Source organism: Lonchura striata, chromosome 24 (assembly GCF_046129695.1).
Source record: "Lonchura striata isolate bLonStr1 chromosome 24, bLonStr1.mat, whole genome shotgun sequence".
NCBI lineage: Eukaryota > Metazoa > Chordata > Aves > Passeriformes > Estrildidae > Lonchura > Lonchura striata.
In genome coordinates this window covers 1,112,054-1,133,272 of record NC_134626.1, presented here as the reverse complement: position 1 = coordinate 1,133,272, position 21,219 = coordinate 1,112,054, and the positions used below count along the sequence as shown (strand labels likewise).

The 21,219-nt window shown below is 49.5% G+C and overlaps 1 protein-coding gene across 3 annotated transcripts in view; it reads left to right on the top strand.

The window, feature by feature from the left end:
- The window catches only part of RERE (arginine-glutamic acid dipeptide repeats), a 132,754-nt gene that overhangs the window by 51,928 nt on the left and 59,607 nt on the right, over positions 1-21,219 (top strand). For 2 of the 3 annotated variants that reach the window (XM_021537774.2, XM_021537771.2), the window contains exons 6-9: positions 2,057-2,161; positions 15,132-15,180; positions 17,526-17,650; positions 18,385-18,484. In XM_021537774.2, the coding sequence (XP_021393449.2) occupies positions 2,057-2,161; positions 15,132-15,180; positions 17,526-17,650; positions 18,385-18,484 (379 nt within the window). Of the gene's footprint in view, positions 1-2,056; positions 2,162-7,848; positions 7,953-15,131; positions 15,181-17,525; positions 17,651-18,384; positions 18,485-21,219 lie in introns of those variants that run through there. The other variant, XM_077788094.1, reaches the window with a different exon arrangement.

The following is a 21,219-nucleotide window of genomic DNA, read 5'->3' as shown; positions in this document are numbered from 1 at the left end:
GGGGCTCTCTGGGACAGCCTGGGGACAGCCTAGGGACAGCCTGGAGCTGGGGGAACAGCCTGGGGTCAGCCAGGGGCTGGGGGATAGCCTGGGGACAGCCTGGGCTGGGCACAGAGGTGTCAGGGGCACTCTGGGACAGCCTGGGGTCAGCCAGGGGCTGGGGGATAGCCTGGGGACAGCCTAGGGACAGCCTGGGGTCAGCCAGGGGCTAGGGGACAGTCTGGGGACAGCCTGGGCTGGGCACAGAGGTGTCAGGGGCTCTGGGGCACAGCCAGGGGGACAGAGGTTCCTGGGGTCACGGAGCCCCAGCCCAGCTGTGCCCTCTCCCTGCCCTCTGGCTCTCTGGGTGAATGGCACTGAAGGCAGCTCTGAGTGCTTTCCCTGGTGCCAGCTCAGCCCAGAGCTGGGGAGCTCTGCCTGCCCAGCAGGGCTGTGCCCTGCCTCTGCCCTGCCCTGGAGCTGCTGCTCTTGCACCCTCCAGGCTGAGCTGCCCAGCCTTGACAGGCTGAGGGAGACAATTCCAATGTTCCAGACCCCAACAGCAAGGCATTATTTGTCAGCTGATTTCCAGCATGCCAAACGTGCATGGATATTGTCGAGATGCAAATTGAATAATCTCCCTGATAATGGTGCTCAGATGGTGTTTCACCACAGCCATCTGGAGACATTTTTTTGTTCAGAGTCACTTTGCTGAAGCCACTTACTTGAAGACAAACTGGCTTCTGTTGTGGTGGGGGGAAGTCTTTGATTTACATATTAAACCTTTCTTATAAACTGGGAGCATTCCAGCAGTGAGCTGGGAGCCCCTGGGACCCACAGGCCTCTGCTGAGTCCCCTTCCAGCCTGGCATCAGGAGCCAGGCTGGAAATCTGCTCAGGCACAGAGGAGATCTCTGGCTGCAGTTTTCCCTGGGACTGTTCTAACTCCCCTTTTACATCCTTTCAGTTCTTTTTGCCTCTAAAGAAAAGATGGGAGCGGAAAGATAAAAATGGAATAAACGTGTGTGCCAAGCACACTTGAAAAATAACCTCTGAGTGTACAGGATGAGCAGAAGGATAATTGCACATGGTGTTCTTGCAGAGAACACGGGGGAGGCACAATGTGTCGTGATGCATGAAAGGTTAACATGAGATTCTAATTTATTATAATACCAGATTATTTCTCTGCCCTCTGCAAACAAATGGCTCTGGACACGCAATGAATTGATGACAAACTGGGGAATAAAACCAGTGATTGTAACTACTGATATTCTGCTCTAACCAGTGGAAAAATTTAACTAGAGGGTAGTTGTAGATCTCCGTGGAAGTGTGTAATAAGCATGAAGTGCTTTTTACCTCTCTGGTAAATCTTCTGGTGAAATGCAGAATTCCTGCTCTGGAGTGCTGGGAACAGGAGGTGCTGCTGCCATCCACAGACAATGCAGCTTATCTGGAAAATGCTTATTAGCTGCCAGGTGAATTATTGAAAGGAAGCTAAACCTCTTTGCCCAGAATACTTTTAAAATGTGAATTTAAGATGAAATATCAAAAGCAACCCCCCTGCTCATTTTCTGTCTCTAAATGACTAAACTTGGAAAGCAGTGTGAGCCTCCAAGGAGAAAATCAGTGTTAGAGAGCAAGGCTGGCACTCAGGGTGTGTGGGGGCCTCTCACAGACCTTGCTGCTGGTCTTTACTTCAGCAGAGTGGATAGTGGAATTTTGGAAGCTGTAACTGTAAAAGCTTTGCAAATTAGAGGCTGTCAGGGCTGCATTTTGAGCTGCTGTTTGTTGGGCTGGTGGTATTTGGGCTCCTCAGGACTCTGAAGGAGAATTAATGAATGTTTGCAGAGCAGCATCCCAGCCTCTGTGACTGCATTTCCTTCCCTTTCCACCGTGGGAAGAACCCACACTTTGGTTAAAGGACTTTTGGTAAAACAGCCTTGTATTTATGATGTTTTGGGCATTTATGAGAGCAGGGATGCCTGTGGCTTCTCCCCAGATTGCAGTGGCACTTAATTAAAGTAGCTGTTACTCAAGCTAGAATTCTCATGCCATTTTCTCCTCTTTCTTCCCTTCAGAGGAAAGTGCAACATCTCCCATTTCTCTGACATATTTGCTGCTAGAGAGTTCAAGGCACGAGTGGATTCATTTTTCTACATCCTGGGCTATAATCCAGAGACAAGGTAAGTGAAAATGGCTTTTAAACTCCACTTCACCACCGACCTGAGCTGTGCTCACTCAAAGGCTGGACTCGATGATCCTGGGGGTCTTTTCCAACCCTAATTCTATGAAAGTCACTCAGGGGAAGAAAGGTTGAAATCCAGCTGGCAGGAGGCTGGGAATGGATGCAAGGGAGAAACTGCATCTTTCTGAGTGTGTGTTTATACAGGAGAAAAATAAGAGTAGGAAATAAAATTGTGCAGTGAGTCCTGATATCCAGGTGCATCTCTGGGTGCTGCTTCTAAACAGCTTCATGGACATATGGAAGTTTTTTAAAACTTGCAAACTTCAGCAGGAGTTCTTGGCTGTCTTGTTGGCTGAATGTACATCCCTGAAAATACTTCTAAAAATCATTTATGTGTTCTAGTCAGCAAAGTTGAAATTTAGACACTTCTAAGAAATCGAATTGAGAGTTTTTAAGTGTGGAACTTCCTGCTTTCATGTGTAAGTAATTGTCCAGGGTCCCTGTCAGGAATTCCAGGTTTATGCTTTGCTGGCCTAGAACAAATGGAGGCACAGAAATAACACTTCTGGGAATCATTTCATATTTGAGGAAGGTGTGTCCATGCTTGCCAGGGTTTGTTCAGCCAGCCTTGGTCAGCTCTGCTTGGAAAGCTCAGTCCAGGCTTGGCTTTGTTATTTTCTGGGTCCAAACATGCATTGATGGGATTTTCCAGCACAGAAAATGCCTCACAAGTGCCAGCCTTGAGGAGTTTGCTGCCGAGGGGGGTATTTCCATGAGCACTCCAGTGAGAGATGAATATTTTGGCTCAGGTCTGTGCCCACTGGCAGGGGATTGTTCTTTGAACACAATCAGCTGTGCCCCCTGATTCCCAGAAGTATCATGGAGAAAAGTCTCATTGGAAGTGGGGGTTAGATCAGCATATAAATAATAAATATTTGACTTGTTCCGTGGTGGATTTACCATTTCTAATGCAGATCTGGATCTTTGTGCTTCAGGGCATTGCCAGCCACTAAGTGCCTGCAGTTAGGAGGGAGCTCCCTGCGTGGGTATTTATTCTGAAATTCTATTTATGAGGCTTCCTTGCCTCATTCTGAGGTGCCCCCATCTCTCTTGGTGGCTGGGCTGGTGCAACTCCCTCCCTCAGGCATTTCCCAGTCTCTTGCTGGTGGTGGATGGTGCTGAATCCCAAAATCAAGCACCATACCCTGAAATGCTTCTGGGACATCACTGGTGTCTTTCTTTTGAGCAGTGCACGAGGCAAGGCGTGGTGGGGTTTTCATGGGGAGGTTTTCATTGCTGAGCTTCTCATGGTGCCCCCTCTGATGTTCCTCCCCGTGTTTGTCACTGTGCTTCGGGTTTGGGTTGGAGTGTTGGTGTTGGTGCCTAAGGGATGATTTCTCCTGTGAAATGGCATTTTTTTGTTGCTGTCAGTGGGGTTTCAAACCCACTTTCTGGGTAGAGGAAGCTGTTAATTCTTCCAGCTGTTAGAGGATGACTGAGCCTGAAGGGATCAGTGAAAGGACAGTGATCAGCTAATCACTCAGAGGGGCCAGTGTTGCCCTGAGTTTTAAAAGTGTTAAGTTTTCTTTTATAGTTCTTTCAAAAGTTTTAAAGTTCTTTTAAAAGTTTTCCATGCCTTCTGGTGTTTACATATTTCTGTTAGAGTTCTCATGCATGTTCATGTAAATAATGATTGGTTTGCAGTCTTCTTTGTGTGAGGAGAGAATTGATGGGCTGTTGGTTTGACCAGTGTGGTTGGAGAGGTGGCAATTCCATCCTCCAATCCACTGCCACTTTTAGAATTCTATATATTACAAAGTCAGAAATAAAATTTGCTCTTTTTCTCTTTTTAACTTAGCAAGCTTTTGTGTGCTCGTTTTGTGTCTGATAGTGACAGGCCAGCTCTGAAAGTCAGTTTGCCTTCATTTGGTCACAGCAAAGTTTCTCTTTCTAATTCAGGCCCGTGTTTTGTCTTGGGGTGGGGGAGCTGCAGAGAGAGGAGCAGGAGGGAGGTGCTTTGGTGGTTTGGGAGGTGCTTTGGTGGTTTTTGAGCTGTTTTGCTGCTGCACAGGGCTGTGGATTTGTGCTGCCGGATTCCCTTTGCTGTGGGAAGTGAAAGTGTTTCAGGGTGGGCTGCTGGGGCTTTGTCAGTCCCTCTCCCACTCGATCTGCTTCCCTAAAGAAGTGTTCTGCTTCCGTGGGAGGGTGAGAAAGGCTCCTGCTGGTGTGAAGTGTTGTAGAAGGTTCTGGAGGCTGCAGTGAGCCTCGCTGGGGGTTTGGGGTGAGCCCAGAGCACCCCGAGCTGGGCTCTGTGTGTGCCCAGGGAACCTCTGGGCTCACCATCAGAGGCTCAGAAACTCTGCAGCACTCTCAGACTCAGCTCGGCATCGTGGGGATCTATTTTAGTGTGCTTATATGTTTGCAAAGAAGCTATTTTTGTGTGTTTGTGTTTGCAAAATAACTTGAAATGAGCCCAGACTGCAGAAACATCCCCAGCACTGGGGGGATGTGTAGCACAAGGCTCTTTTGTTGCTGGAGGACACAGAGCTCAAGGAAAGGTTGTTTTGTCCTTTCTGTGCCGTTTGAAATTTGTGATCCTTGCTTTGCCTTGGGGGATATCAGCCCTGCTCCTGGTGCTGGTCATTCTCTGCTCTGGAATTGGCCAGCCTGGGCCTTTTGGGATAACTTTTAGGATAACTTTGGGATGCTTTAGGCTGGGTTTTCTCTACAGAGGTCAGCACAGGACTACAGACAGTGTGTCAGTAATTCTCACATCCCTGAGAAAACTCTGTTGGGGAATGTTGTGAGCTAAATGAGTTTTGGGATGTCCTGTATCTTGAGGAGTGGCTTTAGATCCTTTCAGCAGAGCCACAGGAGCTGAAACACTCAATTTACTGAATATTTCAAGTATTAAGGCACCTCCATTGAAGGAGCCAGGCTGTTGTCAAAGGTTCCCAAGCAGGGTATGCGAGGTAACAGAAAATAAGCAACAAGGAAATTGTGTATCCACCTGTGCTGCAATGAAAATCCTCACTGGATTGTTGTGCAAGAAAATGAAGGATTGTTCTGGGGCCTGATCTGTTTTGCTTACTCTAGCTTTCAAAATACAATATATGGGGAACTTTTTATCCTTCTTTAGCGTCATGGTGGAAGCATCTCAGAAGCTGGAAAACAGAGGGTGCATCTCAGTTAAAGCCGTGTGTGTTGGAGGGGATGTTGCCCTCACATAAACGGGTAGCTAAGAGCATATTTGGAATTTACCAGTAAATAGAGGGGTCAGAGATGCAGGCTGGTGCAGGAAGTTCAGGCAGGAAAAATCAAGCCTGGCTCCTTGGGTGCCAGAGAATAATATTCCTTAAATGGGAGAGCAATATTCCTTAAATGGGAGAATAATGTTCCCTAAATGCTCCCAGCCCTGCAGCCCAGACAGGAGAACGGGAGTGTTCTGTGCCTCAGCCTCCTGCTCTGCTCTCCTGTGTGTTCAGACACGGGGTTTGAGCCCCTGCACCCCGGAGCCTTGGGATGGAGGAGATTTGGGAGCCTTGGGATGGAGGCTGGGCTGGGTGCAGTGAGGGATGCCCCAGACAAGGCCCTCATCCCTCCATCCCTCCCTCAATCCTCCATCCCTCTGTGCCTCGCAGGTCCCCAGCTGTATTTATCAGTGGATCCCCACTGTATTTATCAGCAGATCCCCGCTGTATTTATCAGTGGATCCCCCCTGTATTTATCAGTGGATCCCCGCTGTATTTATTTACAGATTCCTATCTGTATTTATCCACAGATCCTCTGCTGTATTTATCAGCGGATCCCTGCTGATTTATTTATGGAGCCCTGCTGTATTTATTTATGGATCCCTGGCTGTATTTATCAGTGGGTACTTGCTGTATTTATTAGCAGATCCTTGGCTGTATTTATGCACAGATCCCCGCTGTATTTATGAGCGGATCCCAGCTGTATTTATCAGCAGATCCTCGCTGCATTTATTTATGTATTTATGCACAGATCTCGGCTGTATTAATGCACAGATCCCTGCTGTATTTATTGATGTATTTATACACCGGATCCCCACTCTATTTATCAGCAGATCCCCGCTGTATGTATTTATGTATTTACACACTGGATTCCCGCTGTATTTATTAGTGGATCCCTGCTGTATCAATGCACAGATCCCGTTGTATGTATTTATGTATTAATGCACAGATCCTGCAGTATATATTGATGCATTAATGCACAGATCCCGCTATGTATCGAAGCATTTACACGCTGGATCCCTGCTGTATTTATTAGTGGATCCTGGGCTGTATTTATGCAAAGATCCCGCAGTACGTGTCGATGCATTTACACGCCAGATCCCTGCTATGTTTATCAGCAGATCCCCACTGTATTTACTGATGTATTAATGCACAGATCCTGCTGTATTTATCGATGTATTAATGCACAGATCCCACTGTATGTATTGATGCACTTACACGCCAGATCTCTGCTGTATTTATTAGCGGATCCTGGGCTGTATTTATGCACAGATCCCGCTGTATGTATCGATGCATTAGTGCACAGATCCCGCTGTATGTATGATGCATTAATGCACAGGTCCCGCAGTATGTATCGATGCATTAATGCACAGATCCCGCTGTATGTATCGATGCATTAATACACAGATCCCGCTGTATGTATTGATGCATTAGTGCACAGATCGCGGTGCATTTACCGATGCATTAATGCACAGATCCCGCTGTATTTACCGATGCATTAGTGCACAGATCCCGCTGTATGTATGATGCATTAATGCACAGGTCCCGCTGTATGTATCGATGCATTAATGCACAGATTCCCGCTGTATGTATCGATGCATTAATGCACAGATTCCCGCTGTATTTACCGATGCATTAGTGCACAGATCCCGCAGTATGTATCGGTGCATTAATGCACAGGTCCCGCAGTATGTATCGATGCATTAATGCACAGATTCCCGCTGTATGTATCGATGCATTAGTGCACAGATTCCCGCTGTATGTATCGATGCATTAGTGCACAGATCCCGCTGTATGTATGATGCATTAATGCACAGGTCCCGCTGTATGTATCGATGCATTAATGCACAGATCCCGCAGTATGTATCGATGCATTAATACACAGATTCCCGCTGTATGTATCGATGCATTAATACACAGATTCCCGCTGTATGTATCGATGCATTAATGCACAGGTCCCGCAGTATGTATCGATGCATTAATACACAGATTCCCGCTGTATGTATCGATGCATTAATACACAGATCCCGCTGTATGTATGATGCATTAATGCACAGGTCCCGCTGTATGTATCGATGCATTAGTGCACAGGTCCTGCTGTATGTATGATGCATTAATACACAGATTCCCGCTGTATTTACCGATGCATTAATGCACAGATCCCGCTGTATGTATCGATGCATTAATGCACAGGTCCCGCAGTATGTGTCGCTGCATTTACTCGCCGGACCCCGCCGCACTCCCTGGCGGAGCGCCGGCGGCGGGGCCGCTCCGGCGGCGGAGAGGAGGAGGAGGAGAGGAGGAGTAGGATGAGGAGGAGGAGGAGAGGAGGAGGGTCACGGCACATGCTCAGTGCCGCCGGTCCGAGGGCGAAGTTTGTGCGTTCTGCGTGCGGGCTTAGGTCACAGCACAGGCTCAGTGCAGGCTCGGCTCGGTCCCCGCATGTGCCTCCATTTTGCGCCGGCTGAGGGGAAGCGCCGCGCTGCGCGGCCCCGCGCGGCCCGCCGCGGCCATGGACGGTCCGCCCGGGCCCCGCAGGTAGGCTGCCCCGGGCCCCGCAGGTAGGCTGCCCCGGGCCCCGCAGGTAGGCTGCCCCGGGCCCCGCAGGTAGGCTGCCCCGGGCCCCGCAGGTAGGCTGCCCCGGGCCTGCCCCTGCTGCTCCGCGGCTCCCCGGGGCGCTGCTGCGGCAGGGCACTGCCGGCGCGACTGCGGGCTCCGCTGCAGCTGCGTGCATGCGGCCGCAGCAGCCGCCACAGGTCGCTCCCAGCAGGGCTGGTCCCTGCCGGTGCAGGGCACCGATCCCTGGAACTGAGCGGCAGCGCCTGTCAGTGCCATGCAGGCAGCACTGCTGCGGCTGCAGGGCTGCCCTGTGCGGGACGGCAGCTCGGGGGCAGCTGTGCAGCGCCGCGGAGGCGCGGCAGGCTGGGGGTCAGGGTGTGCAGGGCTCTGGGGCCCAGAGTGTCACTGTGAGATGGAAATGGGAGCTCTGGGTCCCTGTGAGACAGCAGAGTGTCACTGTGAGATGGAGCTCTGGGTCCCTGTGGGACAGCAGAGTGTCACTGCTGGATGGAAATGGGTGCTCTGGGTCCCTGTGGGACAGGCAGCAGTGTCACTGCTGGATGGAAATGGGTGCTCTGGGTCCTTGTGGGACAGCAGAGTGTCACTGTGAGATGGAGCTCTGGGTCCCTGTGGGACAGGCAGCAGTGTCACTGCTGGATGGAAATGGGTGCTCTGGGTCCCTGTGGGACAGCAGAGTGTCACTGTGAGATGGAGCTCTGGGTCCCTGTAGGACAGGCGGCAGTGTCACTGCGGGATGGAAATGGGTGCTCTGTGTCACTGCTGGATGGAAATGGGTGCTCTGGGTTCCTGTGAGCAGAGTGTCACTGCTGGATGGAAATGGGTGCTCTGGGTCCCTGTGAGACAGCAGAGTATCACTGTGAGATGGAGCTCTGGGTCCCTGTGGGACAGGCAGCAGTGTCACTGTGAGATGGAGCTCTGGGTCTCTGTGGGACAGGCAGCAGTGTCACTGCTGGATGGAAATGGGTGCTCTGTGTCACTGCTGGATGGAAATGGGTGCTCTGGGTCCCTGTGGGACAGCAGAGTGTCGCTGCTAGGTGGAAGGGCTGTGATGGCACCCGGGTGTTGTGCTTGGCTCACACGTGTGTGTGCTCTCGTTGCTCTGTCCCCGTGCCCGTCCTGCAGAGCTGGGCTCACCCAGGGCAGCTGGTTCTGGAGCTGGGCAGGAGTGGGTGGCATGGGGACAGGACTGTGTGTGCTGCTCACTGGGACACCTGGGCTTCGGAGCAGGAGGGTGGCCCTGCACGCATTGCCACTCACCTGGCAGGGGCTGGCTCAGGGAGGGACAGCGACTGCTCACCTGGGCACAGAGTGACAGACAAGGGGAGCAGCTTCAGACTAACAGCAGAGATTTGGATGAGAAGTGAGGAAGAAATCCTTCTCTGTGAGGGTGGGCAGGCAGTGTGTGATCCCTGGAGGCGTCCAAGGCCAGCTGGGACAGGGTTTGGAGCAGCCTGGGACAGTGGGAGGTGTCCTTGCCATGGCAGGGGTGGAATAGGATGGTCTTTAAGGTCCCTTCCAGCACAACCCAGTCTGTGATTCTTGTCAGAAGCTGAGGAATGAGTGATGAATAAACCTGCAGAATTCTTCCCATGTCAGTGCCACATCCATGTCTGTATTCTGCCCCAAGTGGCATTCCTGTAACCATCTCCTTTTATACCTGCAGAGCATAAAAAAATCAGGAACTCTTCTTTCATGTGGATCACTTTGGCCAGTGGCTGAAGCAAAGTCCTGCTAATGATGACAGAGCTCAGTTCCCCTGAACTTCAGCCTGGCTGGATCTCCTCATGCTTTAGAGAGGAGTCTCCATAGGCCTGAGCTTTGGGCACATTCTTATTCCTAATAAAGGAGCTCCTTGAGTGCATGCAGGAATCCATCAGTGCTCTGCAGGAATACAGGGATGTGGCAGCCCGTGTCCTTAACTCCTTAACACTGGTTTTAAACCTTCACTTCTAGACAGAGGAGAAGGGCTTGGGCAGCCAGTTCATAACCAAGCAGCTCCTCAGGTTTGTGTGGAGGTGTAACCTTGGCTTTAGAAACAAAACCAAACAACATAGATGGAAACCCAAGCTCCCTGCTCCCCCCACCCAGGGAAGACCCCCAGACCCCACAGTCCTCCTGCAGAAGAAGCAGCCCTGGGTGGCAGGAGGGTCAGGCTGTGCTGGTGCTGCCCTGCTCCCTGGGCAGTGCAGCTCTGCTCCTGCACTCATTCCCCTCCTCAGGGACAGCTTTGTCCTGGCTGGGTGCCCAGCAGATCCTCCAGTCCAGGCACTGCTGGTAGGTGGTCTGGTGAGTTAATGCCACTCCAAACAGCTGTTAGAAATTGCAGATATATCATGGGAAGTGCTTGAATAGTGTCCTTTGGATGAAGAATAGTCTCTTCCCTTTGTTCTGCCTTCATTTCTGCTTTGTTTCCAGGCATAAATCAGCAAGATTACCTCTTTCCTCTTCCTTCCAATTGTTTAGGATGTAATTTGTTTTAATTAGAGCTTGTTTCCAGGTGCATGGTGGAACTAGGGATACCTTCCAGCTCCTCTCATGCTTCCCATTCTTCATGCTTATCACCTCTGACATGAGCTGCTGCTTCTGCCTGCATGTGCTGCTCAGGGCAGCTGCAGGTTGGTGTTGTCAGGCAGGTTCAGAGCCCCAGAGGTGATCAGTGCCTTTGATCTGAGGGAGCTTTGTGGAGAAAGTCCTGCTGGCCTGCACAGGAGCTGGGGCTGTGCTGGAGCAGGGCTGCTGCTGCTGTGGGGCTCAGGCTGGTTTAACAGTGAATATTTGCTCTGGAATTGCAAAGGCACTGCGTCGCCATTTCAGAAACTGTACAGGACAAACACTTCAACAGCAGCAGTCCATGCTGAACTCATTTACACATTCACTCCAGTGTCAGTGTTGCTGGTAAACAACATTCTGGTTCTATTAAAATCACATGTAGGCAGGTAAAAACCTTTGCATCGTGCAGTGGTTCCCAGTAATTAATTTACTTGAACTTATCATCAGAATGTCTTCCTTACCTGGAGGTAAGCAGGTGTCAGAGAGGTGCTCCTTGGCACCTGCCAGCAAAAATTCCCACAGTGGAGAGAACACTTCCTTCCTTTGCATTAATTGTGAATTACTCCATCCCACCTTTGGGCAGGGGACAGCACTGAGGACTCTCTACAGGCTTTTTTTTCCCCCCTCCTTTATGAACATGATGACAAAACAACTTTGTCTTGAAAAAGCTTTTCCTGTGTGGCTTGTGCAAGTACTTCCTCCTGCAGGCAGTGCAGGGTGCAGAGCAGCCTGCAGTCCTTTTCCATCCTTGCCCCTGCAGCCAGGAGCAGGCTGGAGCTTGCTCTGCTGGGGCAGCTGCTGGGACACGTCTGTTCATTCCTGCTTCGGGTGAGCAGGCACTCAGCACCTTCCCCTAGAAGCTCATTTGCCTGAAATACAGGTTGGATTTTTCACCCAGAAGACAAAATTACTTCTGCTTTAAAAAAAAAAAAAAAAAATTTAAAATTATTACAACACACAGTTGCAGAAGGTTTTAAATGGAGCTTAAGCATACAAGGGGCAAGGATATTTTCTGAGCATTAGGATACTATTTCATTAGGATACTATTAGGATACTATGAAATTTAAGCTCTTGCTTTTAAAGAGTGAAGGTTTAAGGCACAGGTGAATTGAGGGGACTCATTCCTATGAGGTATTTAACTCAGGTTTGAGGTAGTTGTGGGTTTTTTTGGTTGAAGGGTGAGCAGCCTGAACGTGTTTGTCCCTTCTGTATTTTGGAGTGTGCAGTGTTTGAACATGACATGCATAAGATAATTTTGGGTTAAAATTAGGGATCCACTTGGCTCAGTATCCTGCCTCCCAACAGTGGCCATAAACAGATGCTCTTGGCTGCAGTGCCAGTCACTTTCAGGCCCTGATAAACTGGTTTTTAATCTGCTGAAGTTGGAGCAGGATAATTTTGTTCTCCCCTGTTTTGTCCCTCTAGAGATGGAACAAAATGATCCTTGCCAGATGTTTTTAGAGCTGCCTCTGAAAAGCAGAGTTCTTTCATCTTGGGTGTTGGACTATTTGAACTAAAGGATTTTTTTTAAAAAATACCAAACTTTTCTTGGAAGTTTCTATTAATTGTACAGAAATCACAAGTATCTAGGAGTTGCTTTGCTGTGTCCCACTCTCAGTGGATGTAACTGATTGTCTGGCCATTAATAAGGGCAGGTTAATCAGTGTAAGTGTGTGACTGCAGTTCATAATCTATTCTATAACACACATATCTAACATGGGCCTGCTTCTATCCAGCAAAGCCACTGATGTTGATACCAGGCTTCATACACAACCCCAAATCTTATAATATTCATTGCTCAGTGCTGCAGCTTTTTCTTGCCTGTTAAACCCAAAATATAGCCCAAAGCCCTCGATATCCTGGCTTGAAGCTGTGCCTTTCCTCTTTTACTCTGGCTATATAGAAATAATGACCTTTTCCAGCTGTTTTTGGACACTTCCTTGGCTGTTTGAGAGGAGGTTTGTGGCTGAGTGAAGTGGCTGGTTGAAAACCTCCTTCTGCTGAAGTTTCCCTGTAATTACTTCGGGGTCACCTCAGTCTGCAGAGGCAGGGATGGCAGTGCCCGGGGTGGTTCCGTGGGCAGCACAGAAGGCTGGCCTGTGTGTGATGTGTGGGTTCTGCCTTTGCTCTGGGGTTTTGCTGGGGTTGTTTTTGAGCTGAATGGCAGCACTGAATTATCTGTGGGGTTGGAGCTGTTGCTGGCTGGCAGAGGATGGCTGAGGGCAGGGTGACCACAGCAGGACAAATCAACCCAGGCTGCTCTGGGTGGAGGGAGCTGCAGAGGGGCACAGCTGGGCCCTGTGGTGCTGCAGCAGGGTAAAAAGGTGCAGTTGCTGCAGGGCAGACCTGCTCCTGAGCTCTGGCAGTGGAAGGGGAAAGGTGGAAGGAGCAGCAGCGCCGTTGCTGAGATCCCACCTTGCCAGGTGATCCCTGTCCCTGCAGGACCAAGCACACAGGTGACACAGCCTTCATCAGGAACCTGCCAGCCTCCTGGGCAGGGAGCTGCCTGGGATGGGCATCAGGGGCAGGGCAGGCTGTGCACGGATCCCCAGAGCCTTCTGCCACTGCCCAGCCTCGGGAGAGCTCTGCTGAGGATTCCCAGCCCTGCCTCCTGCCCGGCTCCGGGCGCTCTGGAAGAGACTCCTGGGCCCAGGTTCTGCCCAGAGCTGTTCTGCTGTGCCTTGGGGCAGCTCTGGTGGCCGTGTCCCAGCCTTGGTGGCACTGTGTCCATGGACAGAGCTGCCAGCTGTGCCAGCCTTGGGGAGTGCTCATGGTGGGGACAGGAGGGCAGGTGACAGAGGGTGCAGCTCATTTATCTGTTGGGAATTGTGCAGGCAGTGCTGTGCCAGCCTCGGGGAACTGCTGAGTGGTGGGGACAACAAGGTGGGTGACAAACAGAGGGTGCAGCTTGTTTCTGTGTAAGGGATCGTGCAGGAGCTGCTCTGCCTGAGTGGTGGGGACAGAGGGCAGGTGACAAACAGAGGGGGCAGCTCGTTCCTGTGTAAGGGATCGTGCAGGAGCTGCTGTGCCAGCCTTCCTCCCATCTCCTCCCTCCCAGGCTGGGAGGTGAGAGCAGTGCCCAGCCTGTGCCCAGCTCCAGCAGGCTCAGCAGGGACAGGACAAGGGCAGCAGCTGCCTGGGGCTGCTCCCTGCCCTGCTGGGGCTGGGTGGGCACTGCTCTGTGCCTCAGGGCTGTGCTGCTTGCCCTGCTCTCCTCCTGCCTTTTTGATATTCCAGCTCTGGCTCCCAGCTCCTTTCTGACCAGCCCCTGTTTACTTTGCAGAACACAACGTTGCCATGGCAACAGGTTACTTTTCAAAGGGAACATCTTGTCATTATATTTAATCCACTGCAGCTGAGGAGGACTGAAATATTAAGTTGTTGTTGCTATGGATACTGCTTTGTTACAGCAGTTTCTTTTGTGTCACATTTCATATACAGTGTTGGCTCCTTTTTTCCCTTTCCCATCGAATAAACACGGGATGCCATTCCATTCTCATTGTAATTGCTCTCACCAATATGATTTAGCTTCAAATCTGCCGTGCATTTTAGTTTCCATAGCAAGAATTTTTCTCTCCATTTGAAAGCCATTCCTGGGGATGTGGAGGCAGAGAAATCACAGAGCAGATCGTGTGTCCTTGAGCAGCCAGGGGCTCTGTGCCCTTTTCAAATCCAAGTGGGATGTCAAGCAGCCTGCCAGAGCTCCCTGCACAGCAGCTCAGCCCAGCCCTCACCTTTTGGGCAGGGCAGGGAGCCCCTCGAGGAGTGGATGTTCCCAGGAAATGGGGATTGGGTAATGGAAAGACACACAGAAATATTTCTGTGCATGCTTGAGGAGTGGCTGGAGGTCCCCACTGGGTTCCCACAGAAGGGGTTGGGAGCAGAAATCCCATCCCAAACTTCGTTTTTAACTTTGCAATTACAGGATGGTCCAGCCTTGGTTCTTAAATGTCTGTTTACCATATTGAGTGTGGTGCAGCTGAAGAAATTGGGAGCTGGGGGATGTTTGGTTCTTCCTGTCTGAGCTGAAGCCAGCCCAGTGCTCAGGGTGGGCACAAACCCTGCAAAGGATCGTTGTCAGCAGGGCCTTAAAATGAATTCTGGGAGGAAACAAGAGCATCAGCATTTTCTGTTGTCAGCTTCCTCTTTGCTCCTCGCAGGGGAGAATTCTGACACCTTGTAGTAACCTGGTATTTAATGTATAACTTTGAAAATAAAAAATTGATTTCCTAGTTCAGTCATTTCCTTGCATAGCCTGAAAACAAGAAAACAGTGTCAGGTTGTCTTGCAAACATATGCATTGGGGAGAGGTATTTTGGCATGTTCTGATTGTTTTCTGGAGGCTTTTGGCTGATATTTGGAGTGGATTTGTTTCCTGGGAGGGTGGCACTGTCCCAGCCCCTGCCCAGGGACACCTTCCACAGACAGGTTACTCCACACACCTGAGCACATCCCCTCCTGTTCTCTCAATAATGTTATTTCTGCTTCTGCTCCATTTGCATTGGAAATGCAATGACAAAAAAGAGTATGACTCTGAATTTCGTTGATTGCAATTCTTTCTCATTGCTGTTTTTCTTTGTGCCTTAGGAGGCTGAACAGTACCCAAGGTGAAATCAGAGTTGGACCCAGCCACCAGGTAAGGGCTTTTGTTTGTGTTCAATGTCCAGAGATGCTTTGGCCTCTTGATCTGTGCAGGTGACAGTTGTTTAAAATTGCTCAGACACAGTGAGGGGTTTCAGAATCATCGTTAGGTGACTGACTTTAGTGAGTTCTTTAGCCTTCCTTAGCTCAGTTACTGAGATTTTTCTGTGTCAGATGTTGCTATGTTAATGATTTTCAGTAGCAGAAGTGCTATTGGGTTAATTCTTGAGTAAGATTGAGGGAATGTGAGCAACTGCTGGAAGTTAAAGAAGTGCTTTAAGTCATTTGGATTGTTAAAACAGAAATTGAGGGAGCTGCTGAGTGTGTTCACACACTGGGAAGCAGAATAAGGTTAAGACTCTGGATATTCCTGGTATGTTAATTATAATTTGAGAGAAATCCTTCATAAGCATTGGAAATAATCTGTTCTTAAAGAGTATTAACATACAACTTGCTCTGGTTCATAGGGCCAGATCTGTCACTGGGAGCTGGGGCCTCTGCTTTTCCTGAGGAACTGACTTTGTAGTGTCCAAGTGCTGGAGTTTTGCATCCAAGTGATGAATATTCATTCAGACCCTCTTAAAAATCTTGTTTAAGAACTAGTGAAAGTAAATATTTATGGAACCTGATGTCACATTCTTGAGGATGTTTTGCCTTCAGAGGAAAAAAGTCCTTGGCAATTAAACCTGTAGTGTTCTTTTCAGTAGTCATAACGAGAGTCCTGTAAGTGATACCTTCAAAACAACTTTCATCTCAAATTGCCATCTAATATTTTGGCAGGCATTAGTCACCCTGCTCTAAGGTGTAATTACCACGTGCATTTATGGATAGGGAAGAAAAAGGAGGAAGAAGGTCCATTGGTTTAGACTGCTGTTGATTCTTGCTTGCTTCATGTTTTAGACTCCCTTTGTTCCTCACTCATCCTTGTTTCTGACAAATGCCCCCTCAGTGCGCTGCAGGTGGAAGCAGCAGAATCCAGAGCCTGAGGTCCCAGCAGAGGCTCCTGCTGGCCCTGGAGCCCTGGGCAGGTGTCAGAGGTGTTGGGTTGGGGTTTCCTCAGTGCACAGATCCCCCACAGCAGCAGGCACACGAGAGGAGAGAAACGTTCTGTAGGATTGCAGAGCTGTGAGAATTCACCTCCCTCCACCTGGGCCAGCTTCTGGCTGCAGATGGCAGCCAGGGAGGTTTGGAGTGCCCAGCCCTGGAGTGGCACTCGGTGCTCTGGGGACAAGGTGGCCACGGGTCACGGCCTGGACCTGATCCTCTCTGAGATCCTCTCCAGCCTCAGTGATCTGTGATGAGGAGGAAGCTGCTCCTGGGAGTAACTGCAGGAATTTAGCACATTCCAAGGGTACAGAGGCTGAACGTGGGCTTGTGCAGCCCCCTGCTTGCTGGAGTGCCTCTCTCCCAGAAACCCAGTGCTGGCTTATCCCTTGCCAGAAGAGAACTTCAATGACATACCCATTTTCCCAGGCAAGAAGTAAAATAAAGTACAGATTAAAGAGCAGAACATGAAAGACATCTGAACCTGTGACTTGTAATTACTGGTTATGTATAAATGTTGCCTCTCAAATACGTTTAGCGTTGTGAGTATAGGAGGTAATTATAGGGCTTAAAAGCTGTTTCTGAAGAGGCTCTCAGCTATCTCATCTCAGAGCAGGAGATGACTAAAGATGCTAATTGGGTCTCTGGATAGAGTGTAATACTTATTTAGAGGCAGTGTTCATTTTGCTGAGCTATCTCCCTTTCAGGAAATGTCTTTGTTTCCCTTCAGAGTTCTAATGATTTACCGAGCACTTCATTTTAAACTTAGTGTCAAATCTGTGGGGTTTCTTGCTGATTTCAAATGGGACCCATCTGGTAGCTACCTTCCTGCCTTCCTTCATGTGTGTTCTGGGAGGGTTTCAGCCTGGCAGGCAGCAGCTGGATCAGCATCCCTGCGACAAATGCAGCTGCTGTGTCTGAGGGGAATTGGCCATCAGCTCTGGAATTGTCCATCAGACTCTAAACCTCGGGGCTGTGCAGTACAAAGTGCTTTCCTTCCCATCTCTGCTGCTCCTGTGTACAGAAGGGCTCCACTGGCAGTGGGCTGAGGTGGTGTTAGCCCAGAATTCTCATCAGGAAAGTCACTGCCCTTCAGAGGAAGGAGTGCTGGATGAAGGGGATGGGTTGGGCTTGACGCCTCGGCATCCTCAGAGTTCTGAAGCGTGGAACAAATCCTTCAGCTGCTGTTGTCCGAACGTCTCCCACCTGCCAGGTCCCGCTGTTGCAGGGAATTTGGGAGCTGTGGTGCTCCTGAGCCAGGAGCAGCTGCCATCTCTGTGTGCCCTGGTTTTGCAGGCCAAGCTCCCTGACCTGCAGCCGTTCCCGTCGCCGGACGGGGACACGGTGACGCAGCACGAGGAGCTGGTGTGGATGCCAGGAGTCAACGATTGCGACCTGCTGATGTACCTCAGGGCAGCCAGGTGAGTGCAGCCCCGTCCTGCTGTGCCTGTGCCTGCTGGGCTGGGGTGGCTGCAGCTCCTCCTCCACTCTGGGATGCTGGGGGTGCCTGGGGCATCAGCTGAGATGTTGGGTTTGAGGCAAGAGCTGCCAGATTTGGGCCAGCACAGCACCCTCCTCCATCTGGAGATGAAGTGCAAGGGGAGCAGTGTGGTGTGGGATGGGTGACAAGGGAGGAGCTGCTCTGGGTGGAGCAGCTGGGACAGCAGAGGATCCCTGCAGGGAATCCCCTTGGGAGCTCCAGTTTGCATTTCAGTTCTTCCCTGGTGGTTCAGCAAGCCACCGGTGGGCTTCACAGTGTCTCAGTCTCAGTAAATTACTCGGAGCTTGCAAGAATTCAGAGGCTGGGGAGTCTGCAGTTTCAGTCAGTTTTCTGACATATTAAAACCAAGATGACAGCACAAAGTTTGCTGTCTGCTGAGACCGTCCTCGTGTCTGCAGGTTTCAGCTTCTGTAATCCTGCTCAGGCTCTGCTCCTTTGGCAGTGCAGACTTCTGGCTGATGAAAGCAAATGAGATTGGATTGTAATGCTGGATTTATTCCGTGTGCTGGCGTGACTCAGCTCTGCAGTTTAGTGGTGCTTATTTGATGCACAGTGTGGCAAGGTCCTAAACCCCAGGATTTCAGGTTGCACACGGTGTCTGTGCAGTGCACCCAGCAGAGCTGAGGCGTTTCCCCTCTCCCCCTGCCCTTGCAGGAGCATGGCAGCCTTTGCAGGGATGTGTGACGGGGGATCCACGGAGGATGGATGCGTGGCTGCCTCGCGGGACGACACCACCCTCAACGCCCTCAACACCGTAAGTGACCCCGAGGGGAGGCACGTGCTTCTCTCTCTCTCAGGAGTTTTCACAGAGCAGCACAGAGAGAAGAAAGAGCAAACAATTCCTATTTCTACTCCTTGTTTTCCCACGTGGAATGTGTCTGGAGAATTGTTTACCTGGGGTGAGTGCTTGGTTAGATTCTCGTGGGGGTTGCTTGAGCCTGATGGCCAATCCAACCCACCTGTGGTTGCACTCTGGAGAGAGTCACGAGTTATATATGGTAGTTAGAAAAAGCAGGTTTGTAGTTTTAGTATCTCCTTTAAATAGATATAAATAAATATATTATAGTATAGTTATAATAAAGAAATCATTCAGCCTTCTGAACTGGAGTCAGACATCAGCATTTCTGAGTTCACCTGCAGAGTAGCCTTCCTGCCACTGCTGGGCCTCCCAAAGCAGAGATTTAGCCAGATTTTGGGGTCACATTTCTTGGTGGTAACTTGCTCTCAAATACCAAGTGATTTTCAGAGCTCTGAGAGGCAGAAGTTCAGCGATGAACTCGTGGCTGGTGCCTCGAGGGTGACCCCAGTGAGAGTTTTTGGGAAGCTGCTCAGGTCAGGGCTGCCAGCTGGAGCTGGACTTGCTCAGCTGCCCCTGGCCTGGCTCTTGGGGTCTAAGCTGGGTTTTAACTGCAGTTGAAATTTCTGCACTCTGCACAGGGAGATGCTCCCTGTGTTCCTTCCCTCGGGATGGAGCCCCCTGAGTGCCTCACCCTCTGCACTTGGCTGAGCTGTTCCCTGACATCCTTCCCAGAGACCCAAATTCCTGTTAAGGTCAATAATCATTAAAGAGCTTTTGGAATTGGAACTTCTTTCCCCTTATCTATAATAATAGCCTAATGCAGAAAATTCATTTAACTCCACTGCTTCTCTATCTGCTTTAATTACTGCCTTTAATCACTTGGCAGCCTGAGGAATCTGCAGTTGCACTTGTAGAGTTCTTTCTTCTGAAATTAGATGAGTCCCAAAATATTTTGGTTTTGTTCTTCTGTTTCTTTTCTCTTTGTGTTTCTATTGCATATCTATTTTAGGGAATGCTTTCCTTGTCCACTTTGAATTTTTCTAGAAAAGAGTTTCCTTATAAATAATAGCTCTCTCAGGGATATTTTAAGAAACTTTGACTTATTTCTGAGACTCTGCAAATTTGACTTTAAACAATTTTAGGTTGCCTGTTGTCCTGACAAAATGGTACCTTTTTTGTCTTTCAGTTCACCACCTATTTAAAAGAGATCAGATTTATCTGATAAATGATTTGTGAGCCTCTTAACCTGCACTAAGTTGTGTCTTTGTTTAGAAATTACCATATGCAACCCAGAAGATGAATGTAAAAGAAAATGGTGTGGTATGATTTCTTATTAGGGAAATCCAATAAACTTCAGGGTAACACTTCACATAAATCAGTCTTGACAAGCTCCTTTGCTGCTGTTTTATTTATGTAATAACAGGTGCTGTAAGCCCCCAGAATGATTTATTGTTAATTATGCCAGATAGAAATGAAGATCATGGAAGGCACAATGCAACATGCAGACATCAGATACATGTATTTATATCTCAGCTCACTGAAGGGATTATTCACTCCACATTCCAGGTGAATTCCAGCTCCAGGTCCTTTGTTTGGCTGTTGGCTTTGCTGACACATTTGTCACTGTAACCCTTGGGAAGGAAATGAAGTTTTCATTTGGAGTTTGCTGCCCTCCTGATGGGTGCCCCTGTGGGATGGGAGGGCTGGAGGAGGACACAGCAGCTCCTGCAGGTCTTTCACTGTAATAATGGTGAAGAAATGACCCCAGGAAGCTCATCCTGCTCTGGTGGAAGGTGGTGCCAGGTCTGCCAGTCCAGGGAAGGATGGAGCTAGGTGAATATTGAGCACAAACCTTGCTGCTGCTGGCAGTGCTGAGGAGGGAGAGCTGGGGGAGTTTGAGTTCCTTCCCCTCCCTTCTTCCCTCCTCTTTGCCTCCAAACTCTGATTTAGCATCAGATGTGGTTTAAGATCCTTTCTGTGTCCACTCCAGTGCAAAGCCAGAAATCCATGACCTCTTTCATCCCTGTGGCCTGTGCCTGCTGCTCAGAGGTTCTGCAGTGCTGTTCCCAGAGATCCCAGGCCAAGCAGGGATTAATTCACTGCTTTGAGCTCAGCTTTGACAGAGCTGCAGAGGAAGAATTCATTCCCAGAGGTCAGCCTTGCCTGGTGTTCTGTGGAACAGCAAAGCCTGGAGCAGACCCTGGGGCAGGCAGGCTGCAAACTCAGTGTGGAACTTGGAATCTCTGGGCTTTGGTTGATGTTTTTGCTGGGGAAATCACAGCCAGCCACTCCTATTTATCCTCATAAGATGAAAAAATAGCACCACTTAAGCTCATGTAGTGCTACATGGAGGAGAGCCCAAACAGTGATATGCTAATGTTGTGTAAATCTCTCTTTACTAATAGTGTTGTTGTGCCTTCTCATGGCTCTGCTGCATGGGAACGTGTCATTATGAGTGACAAACATGACAGGCTAATCTCAGTGCAAGGAAATTCAGTTCTAACTAAGATGTCACCCAGACAAATTACTCCCTGTTTTAACTTGCCCTTAGACCAGATTTTCTTGTTCATTAACTACAGACAAGGTTGAAAGCATAAAAAAAATTATTTAAATATATGTTAGCATTTCTCCTTATGACTGGTTCTGCTCGTGGATGATGTTAATGAGCAGCTGCTCTCCTGGTTCACACG